The following is a 14,379-nucleotide window of genomic DNA, read 5'->3' on the forward strand; positions in this document are numbered from 1 at the left end:
TGCTCCCTCATTCTGTTACATTCCACTCAACTTCACTATTCTTTTCCTTATCAGAAACTTATGTCCCGCTTTCTTGTTATCAAAACCCTGAGACAAAAATTCAATTTTGATAATTAAAATTGCATATTATTTAATTTCCCCTTCTAAAAATCAAAATATCTTTCATTTACCAATTACATATACGCAATTTTATTCACAAGAAAATACATGATTCATGATAATATGTCAATTACCTTACCTTAGTGACACGGTCTGGGGTCGCAGCAAACTAAATTACGTATATGCCCACTTGTCTTCGGAGTTGATGATGATGAGCATACGCGCGCGCGCGCGCATTGTTCGGGATGCGGGGATCGGAGGGCGCTGTGGGTATCTACTTGGATGCCATATATATTGTCATCGATTTTGAGCCGGCACACATCAAAACAAGAAGAAACGATCACAGAAGCTCACCAGGCTATAATCCGTCTAAGCAACCAGAAAAGAAAGGGAAATAAATTTTACTCTTTCAGTCTTAAATATAAGACCCTTTACTTATACACACTAGTATAGAGGTCTTATATTTAAAACCGAAAGACTACGTTCCAATTTTATATACTTGAGCTAGAAGCCTAGAAGAGTACAGTGCTGCCGCAAAGCAAAACACCCAGCACAAAAACACAGGAGGATGGCGATCCATGACCTCTCAATATTCTCATCCTCGCTTATTCTCTGTTATATATCCGACTTCGCTCTTTTCCTTTGTTTTGTTGCAGTGTGTTAAAGTGTTGACGCACTGGAGGGAAACGAAAACCATCGTATCTGTAACTTAAAATATTTTTTACCGAAAAATAAAATAAAATTTGGCCCAAAAACTTGATATAGATGATACTGTGATCATCATGCATCCACAAATGCCGCACGACTCCTGGCAGTGTTAAGATCGCAAACCACGATTAAGGGCTAAGAAACGGAGGGGACCCCCCGGGGGGTTGCAGAAAAGAGAGGAAAAGAAACAGATTACTATTGTTATAATAATAATAATAATAATGATCATAATAAGGTGAAAAGTAAATGATACTCCTATGATAACACGTAAGCAGACAGTGACGTTGACCGCGGAAAGTAAGTGGACGCAGCATCTCTCTCTCTCTCAGAAAAGAAACAATTGCGATAAAGACGACGACGACGACATATTGATGCTCAACTAAACCTCCCAGAGTGAGGCCCAGAAAAAGATCTCTGCCAATATAGAATCTGTGTTCCTTCACCGTTGCTCGCCCACTCTTCTTCTTCCTTTCTACCACTAACCACTCTCTCTCTCTGTAACGCTCCTCACATCTGCTCCCTGGCGCCGTCTTCTTCCATGGGTCCCACCATCTCCACTCCTCCCCTCTCCACCATTATTATATCTATATATGCGAATTTGGAGCCCCCACCCCCCAACACCTAATTCCCACCTTTTTTCTCTAATAAAAAAAAAATTCTTTTCCCTCAGTAAACAAGCAGGGACTGCCAATTCTCCAGTTTTCCATTTTTAATTTAATTTTTCTTTCCAACAAATTCGTGGCGATACATGAACCCCGGCGATGCCTACCCCCGTCGGAGTAGCAAGGCAATGCTTAACTTCGGAGGCAGCTCACGCGCTCGACGAGGCGGTCGCTGTGGCTCGGCGCCGCGGACATGCCCAAACCACTTCACTCCATGCCGTCTCCGCTCTCCTTTCGTTGCCGTCTTCAATCCTTCGCGACGCCTGCGGGCGTTCCCGGAGCTCTTCCTACTCGTCTCGCCTGCAATTCAAAGCCCTGGAGCTATGCCTGAGCGTGTCCCTGGACCGTGTCCCCTCGGCCCCAGTAGCCGACGACCCGCCTGTTTCCAACTCTTTCATGGCTGCCATCAAGCGTTCTCAAGCGAACCAAAGGAGACAGCCCGAGAATTTCCATCTCTACCATCAAATCTCACAGCAGCCCTCTTCAGTTTCTTGCGTGAAAGTCGAACTTCAGCAATTGATATTGTCGATACTTGACGACCCCGTTGTGAGCCGGGTGTTCGGAGAAGCGGGTTTCCGAAGCCCCGAAATTAAGCTCGCTATTCTTCGCCCTCTCCCGCAGCTACTTCGCTATTCGCGCTCCAGAGGCCCTCCTATATTCCTCTGCAACTTAACGGAGCATCCGGATCCGGGTCGTCGGAGCTTCACCTTTCCATTTGCCGGATCGTCTGGGTTGTGTGACGGGGACGAGAACTACAAAAGAATAGGAGAGGTGCTCTCCAGAGGCAGAGGCAGGAATCCTCTGCTTCTGGGTGCATGCGCGTGTGATGCTCTTCGGAGTTTCACAGACGTCATAGATAAACGAAAGGATGGTATTTTGCCTGTAGAATTATGTGGGTTGCACGTGATATCCATAGGAAAAGATATTTCCAAGTTTGTTGCAGAGAATTGCGATGAGAAGGCTATGAGTTTGAAATTGAAGAAGATTGGCCAAATGGTAGAGCAGTGTGTAGGACCTGGTTTAGTGGTGAATTTCGGGGACTTGAAGTGTTTTGTGAACGAGAAAGCCTCAGGTGAAGCAGTGAGCTATGTTGTTGGCGAATTGGGAAAGTTGTTGGAGCTCAATTATGGGAAGTTTTGGTTGATGGGTGCGGCAGCGAGCTATGATTGCTATTTGAAGTTTGTGGGTAAATTTCCATCCGTCGAAAGGGACTGGGACTTGCAGCTTCTACCCATCACCTCTGTTCGGCCTTCCATGGCCGAATCATATCAGAAGCCCAGATCAAGGTAAGTGGTTCATATCGTGTAAGTATATCTTTAATATCCTTCTGTTTTGTTCCCGAATTCATCTGAACCTTGTCTTGGAACTTGGCCTGATTTTGTGTGTCCTTTTACGTCACTAAATAGTAAATAAACAACTTCCCAAGGTCAGGCTCAGGCCAGCCGTCTGTTAATCAATTTGTATACGTAGATGCACGTGTGTGTTTTCTTTTGTCCTCGTGTCTTTTGTGTATATTATGGTCTCTCATGTGTCGGTAGTTTTGTATCTATATTCTTATTTCCACCGAAAGGAAAATGGAAAAAAGACGATACAGGGCAATTTATTGGTGTTCTGATCTATAGACAGAACAGAAGTAATAGTTTTTGGCTCCGAACGAGATATGCGGCGGCCTATGCCGATACATTTTTGAATGCGAACTCCTCTGATAGTAAATTAAATAAAGATCGCTTTTTGGCAAGAATACGTGTATATATAAGATTAAGATTAAGATCACTCTGAACTTGGTCAATTACTGTCATGCGCCTATTTTGTCGTGACTGAATTCTTTTTATATATAATATTTACAGCTTAATGGATTCGTTCGTCCCATTTGGTGGCCTTTTCCCTTCACCTTCTGACTTAGAAAGTCCACTAAGTTGCTCGTATTATTCTATCCCCCATTGCCTTCAATGTGGCGAAAGGTTTCGACAAGACGCGGTTGCCGCTTCAGAGGAAAAATTTTCTGTTTCATTTCCTGACTCTTGCCGATCATTTCCTCCGTGGCTGCGGACTCCTGACCTTGGCTCAGCAAAACCATTGAATACGAAGGTGTGCGCTGCAGCACTCATATATGTCAACTGTGCTAAGCCTAAACATTTGAGAAATTTTCTCTTTTTTCATTGACTGTGGTTATTTACTAACCCTAAATCCTACTGCCAATCTTAATTTGGGGTTGGTTTGGAGCTGCTGTTTATCTTTATTCTGCCCGTTCCCCGAGCCCCATGTTTTGCAAACTTGACATTTGCCAGAATGAGGCTCCGTGCAGTTTTAAAAGGATATCATAAATGTTATGTCGAGTAACATGGCCTGAAAGTCTTCAAGAAAATATTTGCTTGCTGAAGGTTTTGGTATGGGATGCATAAACATATAATTGTCGTGAATTGACCTTCGTGTCCAATAGGAATTCCTTCTAAGATCGTTTGTTAGCGTAACATTTCTCAAGTTGACGGCCGAGAGCATGGTTTATATATATATATATATATGTATATACTTTTTTTGCATTGCATAAAGTTGTTTCCGTTTTTGTTAGTGTAAAACCGCTATTGTTCCGTTCAGTGCAGACCACCAAGGATGATGGCGTTGTGCGGGTTACGAATGAACGTGGGCCACCCAAGGAAGTGGACGAGACACGCAGGCACCATGTCCAGCAACCCCGTGATGAAAATACTTGTCAAACTGTCGTGGGTTTTGAATGCAGAGACATCAAGAAGACAGATGTGGACAACAATCACAGCGGCAAGATTACTGATGCGTCAGCAATTGAGAACATCGATCTGAATTCACGAGTGCCCGACGGTGAGCACATGGTTTTTACGTCACAATCAGGCAGTCCTTTTTCTGTTGTCTCCAAGCAGAAATTCTCGTCAAGACTCTCGGAGATGTTCCGGAAAGCTGAAGATCTCCAGTCAGGTGACCTTAGATCATGCAACACGTCCGACTCAAGTACGTGTAATGGTAGTCAAATGTCTCCTTCATCTGTAACCACGGACCTAGGCTTGGGATTATGCTCTTCCCGCACCACCAACATAACTAAAAGAACTACTGGCGAACGCATAATTCTGAATGTTGATCTGTTTGATCCAAATGCTTTCCAGCGCGCAACCCTGTCTTCATCTTGCTCAAGTTTTGACCATGGTGGACGAGCTGACCTGAGAAATCCCAAAGTTCTTTTCCAGTCTCTTTTGAAAAGGGTTGGCTGGCAGGAAGAAGCCTTGCATGCTATCATTAGGACGCTAGTTTGCTGCCAAGCAAAAACAGGCAAACACCAGAAAGCAACTCAAAGAGGGGACATATGGATGAATTTTGTGGGACCTGATAGGCATGGTAAAAAGAAAATTGCTGTTTCTTTGGCTGAGTTTTTGTGTGGAAGCCAAGAAAGTTTCATTTTTGTGGATCTAAATTCAGAAGAAATGAAAGGATATGATGTGAAACTCAGAGGGAAGACTACTCTTGATTTTATTGTGCGGGAGCTGTCCAAGAAACCATTGTCTGTAGTTTTCCTGGAAAATGTAGACAAGGCTGATATGCTGGCTCAAAATAGCTTGTCTCAGGCCATCACGACCGGAAAGCTTACTGACTCGCATGGAAGAGAAGTTGGTGTGAACAACTCAATATTCGTGACATCTTTTCCAGTTAGCCAAAATGATAGCATCCCGACCAGGGAGTCTTCCAATTACTCTGAGGAGAGAATATTAGGGACGAAAGGTGGGGCAATCAAGTTAAAAGTCGAGCAACTGGTTGGAGACCTTAGAAGCCAAAGCCTCGCTGTAGTTAGCAATTCTGCAGAGACTATTCCCATTCCAAATATAGTTTTTGTAAATAAAAGAAAATTGATTGGTGACATCAGCGAGTTTCACTATCAACCTGATATTTCAGATACCGCTAAGAGGGCTCATACAGCATCAAACTGGGTGTTGGATTTAAATCTTCCAGCTGAACAGAATGAGATGCAACACATGGATGGTGAAAATTACGAGCACGTCTCAACTGCGAACCAAAACCTCTGGCTCCAAAATTTGTATGACCAGGTCGATGAAACAGTTGTTTTTAAACCTTATAATTTCGATATACTTGCAGACAGGTTGCTTAAAGTGATCAGAAGGAACTTCCACAAAATTTTTGGATCTGAGTGTGCGCTACAGATCGAGGCAGAAGCCATGGAACAACTACTTGCAGCTGCATATGTCTCAGACAGGGACACAGAGGTGGAGGATTGGGCAGACCAAGTTCTGAGTGGAGCATTTGCTGAATTACTGAAAAGGTACAACCTTGGTGCTAGTTTCATTGTGAAACTTGGCACATGTCAGGATCAGGCTTCAGGCGTATACCTTCCCCCGAAAGTGCTTATAGACTGATTGCTTCTAGAAAATGTGGTCTTTTCCACATGGATGTAAAAGCAAGCATGTAGCAATAGCAAATAGCGAACCTAATTTAGCCTTAAAATCCCAATCATAATTGTATTGGGTTTTTTTCTCTGCGATGTAGCTGTATAAATATATATGTATTCCGTCACTAGCGTCTGTGTTATTATCTACTTCTAGAAAGTTGTGTGGGTTTTATAGTCAATGCACATCTGGCAGGGAATTCTCTTCCTAGTATTTATCGAATGGGAAGGGTGAGAGCTCAATTCAATGGGAACTGGAAAAGGTCCAAAAGGGTAAAACTTCTGACAGGAGAAGAGGAACAGCAGAATCTTCCCCGCGTTGTCTTTTCTCAGGTTTCCTATACTGAGCAAACTAATCACGTGTTCTTCTTTGTTTTCCAATTTATTTACAAAAGTCGAGGTAACTCCATTGTTAACAGAGATGCCTGTATAAATGAGTTAACTTCCTTTTTTTTTTTTTTTTCAGTCATGTTCTTTTCAACTGATGCACATTTTATTAGCGAATCATATTATATTTTTTTCGGTGAAAAAAAAGACACGTTTTTCACACACACAAATTTTGAAAAAATAATTAATACTAGGGAGAATCCTAAAATTTTTTAAAATCACTAGGTTCTAAATAAAAAATTTCTACAAAAAATATATTGTTATTTGTAAGTTTAATTTTCTTAAAACCTATTAAAATACTGTTACCAAATTTCACCTGATATTTGGTAATTTTAATTATTTTTATGAGATTTTTCTTCAATACCGGTATATATCACGTAAGACTTTTGAACGACACAGTCCGACAAGTGTTTTATATTTGTGGATCCAACTGTATAAATGGGAAGCTAAAATACTCTTTTGATTCTTAGTATAAAGTATATTTAACTAATTTAATTAGATTAAAAAATAATTTTAAAATTTTATTTCTCGCTAAACACCGTAATTGCTTTTCCTGATGCCATGCCCTGAACGACTGGACATTGACATGGCCGTCCCCTCACAGCCATGTTTGATCCCTTTTTTTTTTAACAGGTATCTTTTTATTAGAAGTAATCCTATTCAAAACACTATCAGATATAAAATATAGACACCTCTTTTAGCAGATATTCAAATCTTGGTTCATCATGTTGTGAATGATTAGCCTCTTCCATTAGACCTAACTTCTGTTGCTTTCTTTTCTTTGATACAAGAGAAATGAAGCAAATAGCACTCTAATATTTATTTTTAAATTTACATATAACACGGGCTGTCAGCGTTGATATGTTATTTATCTCCTATATAAATATTATCAATATTTTTAATATATCTATGCAGTATTGTAATTCATAAGCGGAGAGTAATATGACTGATTTCTTATATAACACCACACTCGAAATTTATACCAATTATGAAGTTTTTCCCACATACAAGTGCAACATATTGGGCTATTCTTTATCCCAGGATGAACTAACCAAAATATCCCAGGATAATTTCCTGTCAGTTTATCTTTGTCTGATTTAAAAGACAACATTGTCTGATAAAAAATGGAATACTTATTACAAGAAGCAAAACAGCAGACCATATTTGATAACGCTTTGCCATATCCCCCGATTGGATGTGTGTTTGTGTGTGTGTGTGACTCGTCACTTTCATCTTTTAATTGTTTAAGCGTAGCTAATTAACTAACGTGACTAGAGTAGAGACATTTTCTCATATCACATAGAAAATGTCACTTATATTAAACTCCTGGCAAATTCGGACTATGGTTCATATAGCGAAGATGTGATGGAAACATGTTTAATTTAGTCACCTCAGGTCGCATAAAAAAATTAGCTGAAAAGTCGTAGTTATAATATTAGACAGATAAAAAAGACTTGTGAAGTTTTACAAACATATCCTTAAAAAAAAAAAACAATACTACATTAATTACTTACAAAGTTTAATTGTATTAAAAGTCCAAATAGGAAAACAAAAATCAAATGCTTTAAATAATTTCAAATCAGAAACCTACATTCTGGATCTAGCTAATTTGAAAGAAAAGGACCTGTGTATCATGAATGGAAGGAGTATTACAGATTTCATTAGAATCCATCATCTACTTAAAACTATTATTATGATGTAATGTGCACTAATTTTTGAACTCCAACTTAAAAGTAAAAATACTCCTCTGCTCCTATTTATAGGATAAAGAGAGAAGATTTTTTTTTCTTATTTATAGGGCATTGAGAGAAACTGTTTATATAGATATACAGTTTTATCTTTTATTTATTATTGTATTGACTTTGTTTATATGAGGTATAATATATATTAAATAGGGATAAAGTCAAAAAGTTGTTAAATTTTAAATAAGAGTTAATGGAGTTTAATGTTTTTTTTAGTTGTATGAAACATATTGAAAATGACTTATAAATAAAACCAAAGAGTCATCATTATTGATTATTAGGGGGTGACTCAGCACTGACGTGAGACCACACGATTAGCCCTTGATTAGGCAGAAAGCTGTATGTTCGCCTCTCGTAATTAAAGACCAATACAATTTTTAAGTCACAAGAGGAACCTCAATGCTACTATATGTAGTAGAGTAGTGCACAGTTTGTGACTTTCGACACCAATGCACAGTTTTTGAACATCGCTGGTTAAATTCCATCGAACAAACCAGACAAGCATAAATACGAGTTAATAAAATATCAGGAAATTAAATTTGAGAAAAAAGTTTTTGACCCAAAAATTTTACTAGTAAAAAAAGACCTGATAAATTTTTAGAGAGAGAGAGTATCATACACGGTAAGCATCAGTACTATGATTCAAGCCTTTCTCACCAACAAAATTTTCAATAGAGGATTATTCCGATCAGTTTTCCCTAAAATATAAAGAGATTAAATTAAAATTAATAGTTGAAAAAGACAGCAAGATCCGATAAGTGCCTTTCTTTCAAGATACAAAAGACACGATTCTCATCATCAATACATCGATTTTGAAACGACTGTATTTATAGGTGAAGTGTAACGTGGCAGTATTAATTTGACATGAAATAAAGAGCATCTCTGATCTCCCTTTCACAGAAAGCACATGCATGTCTCTCTGTCTATATATATATTAGGAGGAGGCATGAGAACGAGACAGGCTGCAGGGTGTCCAATTAATAATACGGTAATTAAGAGGGATTGTTGCGTTGTGTGGCGGGATGAAGTTGAACTGTGCAAAGATTCTACTTGAGACTTCCTGCGTGGTCCCTTCAATCTGATGAAGAGCCTGTACTCGTCGAACGTCATGGCCGGGTAAAGAGGAGGCGTCTCCGGTTAAGCAGCTCCGTGGCCGGCTGAATGGGGATATCGCTCCTGGGGTTGTAGAAGAAGGCAAGTGAAACTCTCTCTTTGTCGGAGTTCACCATCACTCTGTGCTCCACGCTCTTGTACCTTGCATTGCTTACTACCTTCACCAATCACATCACAATATATCTATTTATATATATATCGCCCTTAATCAATTCCAACTAATCACTCTAACATACATATATATATATGTATGCCTGCAAACTATACACTAATCACTCCACATAGCGTCGAGCTTAATTGCTGATTTCATGTATTAATTAATTAATTGTTGTGCTCGAGCCCACACATCACTGCTTACTAGTTGTACACATTTCGCTCGACTTGTATATATATACAGCTCCGCTCTCAGTCCTCCAGGGTTGTTCTATGGAAAATTATTAATTAATGCATTTTTAATGTATATTTTTTAAACCCAAATATAATATGGTGGGAGTTCATTTAATGCATATTAAGGGACAGGAGATTATGACTGATTTATACTAATGGGGGGCCAAAGTTGATCGAAGTACGAAAATGGCATCGTAATCAATGAAATGTATGGTTCCTAGCTATCTACAAATTTTATTATATATATCGATGATGATTTTTTAAAGAAAATTACGTTGATAGATATTCTTTATTACAAAACAAGCACATAAAATTGGTAGTTAATGTTTTTGGTAATAAAATTGGTATTTATTATCTAAACGGCAAATATAAAGGATCAAGACATGCATGCAAATATTTTAAGCATTTTTTCCTGAATTTTTTTATTTATATTATGCTAGGGGTGCCTAAACCTGTCATCTTCATGCCCTGTCCATATTTCCCCTCTACGTTTGTCATCTGGTCAGCTCAGGCCATGGTAGTTTGAAAATTCGATATTTCAATAGGCTGGAAGGGTAAATTGAGCCTGTATAATGATAGATATAAGCAACTCGTAATCATTCCCGAAACTTTATCCCTAATTCCCATTTATTCTCCAATTGGCCACATGCTTATCCACCCTAATTATATATGAGTGCGTGAGCGCTGATTTTTTAGCATTTTTAATATTAAGATCGTTTTCAATCAAATGGTAAAGAGTCCTGCTAATGCCACGTACTTTCATGCCCTGATCTTCGCTGCGCAGAAGCCTAATATTATTCTTTCTAAAAGCGACAAATGAAAACACTCGTTGGTAATGTGTGACGGCTGATTCATTAGCGAAGAGAGAGAAGAGAGAGGCACCTGGATTTGGTCTCCGATGTTGACTATAAAGGCTTGCGGAAGAGGCTTCACCTGTGATCCAGTCACCGGACTTGCGAACCTGAAGACCCGGCACCTGGTCATCCGGAAGCAGTACAGTCATCCCTCCCGGGTCGAAGTGCGACGACAGCCCCAGCGTCAACTCTGGCTCTGGGCACTTTGGGTAATAATTCACTCTCGGGCACGCCCCTATCTCTTCTCCTCCGAACGCATTCTGAAGGAAATCCTCTTCCAATCCCAAGTTTAGGGACAACAACTTCATCAGCCTCTCGCACAGCCTCAACACTTCTCTCCCGTACTCATCAAACACTCACCTGCAGCCGGTAGGCAGATGAGGCCATTTGTTATAGTCCTTCAAGGACAGAGGAAGGTAGTGGAGATAATAGTAGTCGCTCCAATCCAGAATAGCACCCTTCTCCACTCCTAGCCTGCTTCCATAGCCTTCGTACGTTTTCGGGGAATTAGCGTACTGCTGCTTGAGTTCCATGGGCAGGTGAAAGAAGGCGCGCCATGTATCCCTGGCGGCGTCCATCAACTCGAGGCTAACCCCGTGGTTCAGGATTTGGAAGAAGCCCCAGTCGCTGCAGGCCTCTTTCGGGCCAGTGTGGCGGTTCGTGTGGCGGGGTTGACGTCGACATCGTATAGACCAGCGAGGTCGATCACAGGGATGTTAGCATCGTTAGCAGAAGAAGAAGAAAAGGAAGGCCTGTCAGAAGGAGGCTTAATGTACCGGTCAGGAATTGAGTCGAAGCAGGTTTCGGATAAGGATTGAACGCGGATTATAGGCTCGGGCCACTCTTGAGGGCTATTCAACATGGCTCTGATCTCCTCAGGTTAATGCAGGTTACCAGGCGACCAGAAGGTGCGAGAAAGAGGAGCGGATCCATGGATATATATATATATATATATATATATATATAGATGATGATATCACGATAGGGGTGGAAGTCTAAGTTTCTCTTACACCTAATTACTTTATATTTCTTAAATTACGATCCTACCGCAATTCCAAAGCGGTCCTAAGTGAGCAGATGTGGAGCCTGAAAATGACGTTTATTGAAATGTTTATGTCAACCCATCGCCATCAATTTCTGTATGTCTATCTAATGCATAGTAATTACTCCCATTGTTCCCAAACAATCGCGTTAGCGTCCTCCCACCGGCCAAAATTAAAATTCAGCCCAGCACCGCCAATTTTATAATAAATTAGACCTTTTAATGGGTGGAGAAGACTGCATCAAATTAGAAACGTGGAATTTACATGAATGCGGAGAGAGAGAGAGAGAGGCGTAAGGAAAGCGCATGTTGGGTTGATGAAGTCGATCAAGAGGGAAAGAGAAGCAAAAAGGTTGCAGAGCTTGGATGATGCGACGTTCCATTTGATTTGATTAATTAAATTTGGATTGAAAATGACAATCCATTGCCTCGCTGCCCCACTTCATTCCATTCCGGTTTCGCTGCCTCTTTATTATCGTCATCAATTTCCACCCTCCATTCCTTCCCTTTCTGAACTTTTATGTACGAGAAAGTTGTGAATTTCTTGCCCCCAAATGCATCACGGAACATCTCTAAACTAGGTTTACGGTTATGACCTCAAGTGATAAACCTTGTGATTCAAACGGTTCCCAATCGTCGGTGGAGAGACAGATAGATTTATAATACAATTGGAGAGAGTCCCATGATGGTAATTTTCCGTCAAGAACATACTACCTGGTCCTAATATAAGACCCAGTTGACTTATTTGAGGAGATTAAGGAAGTGTTAAGTTAGTTATTTGAATAAATAAGTGTTGTCATTCCTAAACCTTGCTAATGATATTGACTAGAACTATCATTATTAGGAGGATTATCTTGGAAAAAAATGCATAAATATGAGAGATAAATAGATTGGGCTTATAATTAGGACCAAAAAAAAGTCAAACAGGGTCATAAGACCTAGGTATTTGTTTTTTGAATTAAGCAGGCCTGATCTAAGGAGCAAAACTCTAATTGCTTGAATGAAATAGCTGCAGGTTCCATGATAAAGTTCACACGCTAAGCTGATCATGAGAGACAGAGAGAGACAGCTTCTTGACGATGCAGCATGAAGATGGGCATCGGTGAGGAGGCCGGGGAAGATTCAATGCACCTGTACGTTCAAGAAGTGTCAGCTAAGCTGCACAGAATGGAACATTTTGTTAAGCCTCCTATGCGGAGCAGATTCATGAGATATGAAGGACTAGACCGGATAAAATGGAATTTTAGGAATGGAGCTGGCAAGAACTTGTGGAAAATCCTTTCCGCTTGTATAGCCAGCCTCAACCCCATGCTTACATAGCCAGCCAGCGAATATACAAAATTTATATACCACAGGGATGGGTCAAAGTGAATGTGGATGGTGCTGTTGCAAATCCATCTAATAGAGCTGGCTGCGGAGGTGTGATTAGAAATCAGAGTGGTAATTGGATCGTGGGTTTCTCTTTCCAGACTGGCCTATGCAGTGTTTCTGAGGCGGAAGCCTGGGGTATCTATGAAGGTCTAAAGCTGGCTTGGGATTTTGGATTCAAGAAAGTTATACTTGAATTTGATGCTAAATCTCTGATTGAGTCTTTGTCTACAGATCACCCTCCTTGTTCATCTAGTCTGCTGTTATTACAAATTCGTGATCTTTTAAAGTATGATTGGGAGATCAGGTTATGCTTTACTGCTAGACAAGCAAACACTGTGGCTGATGTGTTGGCCAAGCAAGGAATTTCGTCCTCTGCTTATTATGATATCTGTCCGAGTTCTATGAAGCAACTGGTGGAAAAGGACTACTTGGCTTGTAATCTCACGTAGTTCTTGTTTTGTTCTCTTATGTACCCAAAAAAAAAATTTATATACCAAGCCATACCTATATAATTGGATAAACTATGAGCAATTAACTCACCTTCAACTGCAGAATTTTGAAAAACAAAATTAATACACAGACACAACTTATATAGAGGTATATATTATCTTAAATTATTCCATCTTTGAACACCGAACTATTTGTATATAAAAGTTAAATTTATCCATATGCTATCTCTGATTTTTAATATAAGAGCTAGTTTGACATTCATTTAGTTTTAAAGTTAAAATCCTAATCCATTTTGTCTCTCATTTTTTTTTTTAAGTAGTCTTTATAATACTGCATATTAAATATTTCATCAAACAATAATTCTAGTTAATATGCATAATTAGCAAGGGTATTTAGGAAAAAACAAAACCTGTTTATACAAATAACTAACTTAACTAATTTTTTTTAATTTATTAAATTATTCAACTAGTTTTATATTAAGAATTGGAGGTAATATTGCGGCTTGAAATAAACATTGAACACTTACCAATTAACATTTTAATTTCACTTAATAAAAAGCATGAAATTAATTTCATGCTAATGAAATTATCGTCGTCCATTCTTTCGTTTATTTTTAGCTCTTTATATTTGGTGGCGCTATTTTAAGTTTCTTTTGATGAGCCAATAAAACAGAAAGAAACGCGCCTAATTAACCTTCCAACCTCGTTTCCCTTTATAATCCTGTGCAACCTATTTCCTATTGGAATGTTGAATCCAAACAAAAGGAAATAAATAACTCCAGGGGCAATGCCAAGAAAAAAAAATGAAAAAGAGATCCAACAATAAATTAGAAAGGCATGGGGAAATATTCGGTGATTACGTGCATATATAGTTCTTGCGCTTTATATTTGTAGAGTAGCTGTTTTAGAATGGTGCCACGCTTTTCTTAAAGAGAGAAGAGATTCCACCAAACCATCGGCCAGCTCCCCCACCACTCGCGGGGAACGCCCTTTGCGCCCTTTATGTAGTTTTGAGGGTCAGCATAACATCTTAAATTTCGTATTATAAGTAAAATGTTTAGCTATATAGCTTGATATATTAGATGGATTGGATTTTTTAATAATAGAAATATTAATTTTAATACAACGAGTGAGTGAGACGT

At 39.4% G+C, this 14,379-nt stretch overlaps 1 protein-coding gene and 1 pseudogene across 1 annotated transcript; one reads left to right on the forward strand and one right to left on the reverse strand.

Annotated features, from left to right (window-relative positions):
- The first annotated feature begins 1,494 nt into the window (after positions 1-1,494).
- Positions 1,495-5,971, forward strand: LOC114749139 (protein SMAX1-LIKE 8-like). The gene is made up of 3 exons (XM_028937625.1): positions 1,495-2,755; positions 3,317-3,557; positions 4,070-5,971. The coding sequence occupies exons 1-3, from the start codon at positions 1,569-1,571 to the stop codon at positions 5,861-5,863; spliced, it is 3,222 nt and encodes a 1,073-aa protein (XP_028793458.1). The 5' UTR covers positions 1,495-1,568; the 3' UTR covers positions 5,864-5,971.
- Positions 5,972-8,877: 2,906 nt separating this feature from the next.
- Positions 8,878-11,243, reverse strand: LOC114749136 (probable 2-oxoglutarate-dependent dioxygenase At5g05600; annotated as a pseudogene).
- Positions 11,244-14,379: the final 3,136 nt, after the last annotated feature.

This window comes from Neltuma alba, unplaced genomic scaffold (genome assembly GCF_004799145.2).
Source record: "Neltuma alba isolate B1F8T4 unplaced genomic scaffold, ASM479914v2 tig00005957_pilon, whole genome shotgun sequence".
In the NCBI taxonomy this organism is placed as follows: Eukaryota; Viridiplantae; Streptophyta; class Magnoliopsida; order Fabales; family Fabaceae; genus Neltuma; species Neltuma alba.

Bases quoted from the DNA above. Each gene is read 5' to 3' on its own strand.
- LOC114749139 (XM_028937625.1), top strand. From the start codon at position 1,569: ATGCCTACCCCCGTCGGAGTAGCAAGGCAATGCTTAACTTCGGAGGCA. The intron at 2,756-3,316 runs GTAAGTGGTTCA...TAATATTTACAG, and splicing joins TATCAGAAGCCCAGATCAAG to CTTAATGGATTCGTTCGTCC. The intron at 3,558-4,069 runs GTGTGCGCTGCA...CGTTCAGTGCAG, and splicing joins CAAAACCATTGAATACGAAG to ACCACCAAGGATGATGGCGT.